The 4,325-nt window shown below is 38.6% G+C and overlaps 1 protein-coding gene across 1 annotated transcript in view; it reads right to left on the bottom strand.

Moving 5' to 3' along the window:
- Window positions 1–2,961, bottom strand: part of LOC101297355 — a 10,859-nt gene extending 7,898 nt beyond the window's left edge. The window contains exons 1-4 of the mRNA XM_004301414.1: window positions 2,677–2,961; window positions 1,772–1,810; window positions 1,351–1,471; window positions 725–786 (exon numbers count right to left, since the gene is read on the bottom strand). Of these exons, the coding sequence (XP_004301462.1) occupies window positions 725–786; window positions 1,351–1,471; window positions 1,772–1,810; window positions 2,677–2,946 (492 nt within the window). The 5' untranslated portion in view covers window positions 2,947–2,961. The remainder of the gene's footprint in view (window positions 1–724; window positions 787–1,350; window positions 1,472–1,771; window positions 1,811–2,676) is intronic.
- Window positions 2,962–4,325: the final 1,364 nt, after the last annotated feature.

Genomic DNA, 4,325 nt, shown 5'->3' with positions numbered 1-4,325 from the left:
CAACCCAAAACTTCAAACAAAGTCAATCTGGCCGGAAAACTGGAATTCGGCGGACTCTCCGGGGATGTAAAGTGGTCGGGGAAGCTGCTGGAGTCCGCTGTGGTGGAGGCGCGCCCTCGCTGGCGCCGTACGGTGGCGAACGGACGGAAATCCGCACCGTAAAAGTCTGTAGCTGAGACGGACTGTATATATATATATCCTTACTTGCTCTTTTGTTTGTATATTATAAAGTTCAATAAAAGTGGAAGGTTGTATTGCATGCCGTTGCAAAGAGGTCCATCAATGGCGAAGATTGAGGATTTACAGATTTTGGTACAATTGTTGAATTAAATTTATGAGCATGTTGAGTTTTAGTTTCTATGATGGAACTTATCAGTACAATCCAACCATTTTCCAGGATTATCTAGTATCCAATCAATCCATTCCTTAAACTTTGCCTTCAGGCAGAAAGGTGGAGCTTAGATCAAGTTCACAACTGCCAGCTGTGCGGAGAGGATGAAGCTTAGATCTAACAAGTTTCATGAGAATTCATTATTGCAGTTCAGAAGCTTCTGATCCTTATTTCAATAAAAAATATAGAAAACTCCTAGACTAAATGGTTAAACTGTGAAAGTCAGAGTATATGGTAAGAAGTATAACCGCAAAAAGTGCAGAAAATTTTACGACTTATTTCCAGAAAAGGGACAGGTACCACATAACTAAGTTGCTTTAATATGTTACTCACCTCTGCTGACAGATCTAGTTCAGTCATAGCTTCACGAACCCTCCTGCAAAAAGGGCAGGCCTCTGTTGGAAAAACTAAATTCAGATTCAAAGAGAAAATAGAAACTATGAAATTAGATCAACAAAGAAGCTAGACTCTACTTTTCAAAAAAAAAGAAGCTAGACTCTATCAAACAGCAGGACGAAGAATATTCATTTGGCCATATAAATGATTTTCATCAGTGGTAACTATACTTACACAGAAGTTTATACTGATATTAGATACACTGGTATCGTCAATGGTCCAAATCACATTTTAAAACAATGTTACTTAGGGAACCATTTCGATGAGATAATTTAGAAGGATTTTGACTTAAGAAAACTTTAAATAAAATTTCTTGAAGACACTAGATACACCTCTATATGGATTTGCATTAACTTAATGCAAATTTTGAGTTGTGAATGACCATCTCCAATGAGTCATTTGAGATCTTACATTCCTCAATTCTTTTTGTCTTTATATGTGATATCCATTCACACCCCAATGAGCCATTTGACACAGGACAATATTTAACGACTATAATTGAAACCACTTTATCCATATGGCCTTTTCTTTTTCTTTAATCTCATAACTAGAAGGATGCTTACCGAATTCAAAAAGCTGCAGACGCATAGGAGGATCCAAGGTAGTGACGTCCTGGCTGTCTGAATTATTTGATCTTGATCCCCAAGGGTATCTAGCCAACGTAGACAAGGAAGATGTGGCTACCTACATCGAGAGTGAAAGGTCAGCTGAGAGGTAAAATTGTTCAGAGATAGACAGCTTCCTGGTGAAAATTAACATCATCACCCATATCCACAAATCAATTGATAACGCACTCGGGCATACGCATACACATAAATCGATACTGAAGATGTTGCATCCCACATAATATAATTGAATTGCAAGGATATGAAAATTGTAATAGATCCAGAGAACCAGCACAGGCCAGAATTTTGTTTGTATAGGAACACCAGTTCAACCATAGAGAACAACAAACGAACAACAATAAGTTCTAAAGCCGATCACCTCCAAGGTAAAGTTCCGTTCTCGAGAGGGATCTCCTCCCTACAGAAACAAGACAAAAAAAACATATCATATGAAGATAAACTGCCATGCGATGAAAATACAATTTAGTTTTATATCATAAATAAGAAAGTAAATAACAGTAGTTTGACATATGAAGAACGAAGAATGACATTTGGAACCTCACACCAAAGCACTTTGCCCTATCACTTGACTTTCAGCAGGAAATGGCCAAAATTTAAGCAGGAAACACACACACCCCTTTTTCTCAAAACACCCGCAGTACAACACATGATACAGAAAACATAAATCTAAGTTTTGTGCCAAAGGAAGTAATGTGATCACAAAAGAAAGGAAGCTACATATGCTCTTACGCCTAGACGCGACAACTAATTCATGGCCATTAACCACAATAGTAATCAACGAATTGAGGATTACAGTAGATCAGTTCCAAAGTTCCGACCAGGATATGCCAAACAACATTTGCAACAACAGACAAGTGCAGTTCTTAATTCTTGACCGTTTTTCTCAATCATTGTTGTAAGTAGTTTTTATTATGTCATCAACAAGAGGATGAGGGGGGTACCCAGGCTTCTTGGAAATTCACTCACCAAACATCAAACCACCAATGTTATTAAAATCAATTAGCCATAGGGTCATTGAAAATCAGAAATTTAGTAAATTTTGACCTCTTCAGAATTTCGCTTGTCACAAATAGAGTAAGAACTAGTCTTTATCTTAAGTATTTCTAGCGCAAGATGGGTAATAAGCTGATAAGATTGTCTATATTGCCAATACAAAGGAATGTGGCCATAATCTATACAGCAATGAGAAAACTTGTACTAGAATTTGAAAAGAAATGCTGCTCTATTTTTGAACCAAATAAGAAGAGGAGATGAGAAACTCACGGAGAAGAGCTTGAGCAAGGGACAAAGAAAAGAAAGGAGGCTGGTTGATGATGGTTTAACTTGTTGTCTTTCGTCCGAGTCACTGGATGAGTTTGCATGGAGTTGAAATCTGTTGTTTCTGTGAGTAACAGAGGTGCTGCCATTTCTGAACAAGGTCGGCGGAAGCTTCAGAAGTGAAGTGGTGGGGAAGAGGGAAGGTTTTGGGAGACGAGTGTGAGGTGGGTTTGAGGAGAAGAGGACGGGTGTTTGATGAGAGCACGTGAGAGACATTGTTCGACCTTCCTTCTTTTGCAGCTACGGGGCATTGCCGTTTTTAGGCTTCACAATCTATAAATTGAGCTGCTTGTTTACTGTTAACAAATTACCTTTTGCCTTGGTACGTCGGGTCATATTCTTATTTTTATTTTTCCTAAGAACATCTCGAGTAATATTGTTAAAATTGAAATTTGTTAATTTTTAAGGTAAATTAAGGGTATAATTATATTTTTATTGTTTAAGTTGGCTATTGGGAATTTAGAATTCTTATTTTGCCAGTAAGAATAAAATTCTCAAAATCAGGACTAATGAGCATTGTCCTTAACAAAAAATAAAAAAATGATATATAGAGCCTTCATTGCAAAGGCGCTCAGTTACACCTAATACAAATGATTTCCAACTATTTCGATCTAACTCTCATATAACGGTAATATCAGTAGCCTCCATACCTTAATTGGTGTACAACTAAGTAAAACTAAGAATCAAATAGAATTAATCTTCCATCAAGTGTCTAGGGTATGAACAAGGAAATCAAATCTTATTATCATTAATGTTAGGGCTCGCCAACCCTTGTTGGTCTTTGAAGTGGGTAGAGAACCCTAGATTTCTGAAGAGTTAGAAAGGGTTAAGGCTCAAATAGTGAGCCTTAGCCTATCTTGAAACCCAAACACCTCCAACAAAGCCCAGCCCAAGGCCCAACAAAAGGCCTGATCCGACTCGTTCTCACCTTCACCATCTTCGACCTCCATCGCCGCTAATCAGTAGCCAAAACCATAGCCATGCCAAACATCCACAAGGAATCACAGATCCTCCCAGCACGCCCACACCAAGGTCCGACTAGGCTCGCCATAGGTCATGACCCACAACCTAACACGCCGACTCGATCCTCTGATGATCTCACCATTGTTGATCTCAAAGCAGAACAACAATGACTACCCCAAACCTGTACAAACAAAAACAGATCGGGGATCCCTACATCTGCCCTCAAACCAACCCGAGCAAGAAACTGAATGGGCATAAAGAAATCTCATCGGGTAGCAAAACCCGACGTCAGCTAAGCCCTAATGGCACCCAAGGCAAGGTTATCATCGAACGAGATTGAATATCGTAAGCGCCTCCTAGCTAGTCATTCTTTCTTCGTTTGGAAGCTCGGTGTGTAATTATATAGGGTTAATGACCGTTAATAACTTTAATTTTGAGATTTTTTTTTCTCGTACACAAAAACATATTTATTTATTCTCAAGACCAAATTAAATACTAAGAAGGCATTATACCTTCAGTCAATTAAATAAACGACAAGATAGCATCTGTGAACGGATTCGGGCGACCGACAACAATATTTCAGCGACCAGAATCTATTGGGGGACAATAAAACCTATTGTCTCATAGTAGAC

Source organism: Fragaria vesca, linkage group LG5 (genome assembly GCF_000184155.1).
Source record: "Fragaria vesca subsp. vesca linkage group LG5, FraVesHawaii_1.0, whole genome shotgun sequence".
Classification (NCBI taxonomy): Eukaryota; Viridiplantae; Streptophyta; class Magnoliopsida; order Rosales; family Rosaceae; genus Fragaria; species Fragaria vesca.
Note: the sequence above shows the minus strand (reverse complement) of the source record. Positions and strands in the feature narration are given on the sequence as shown.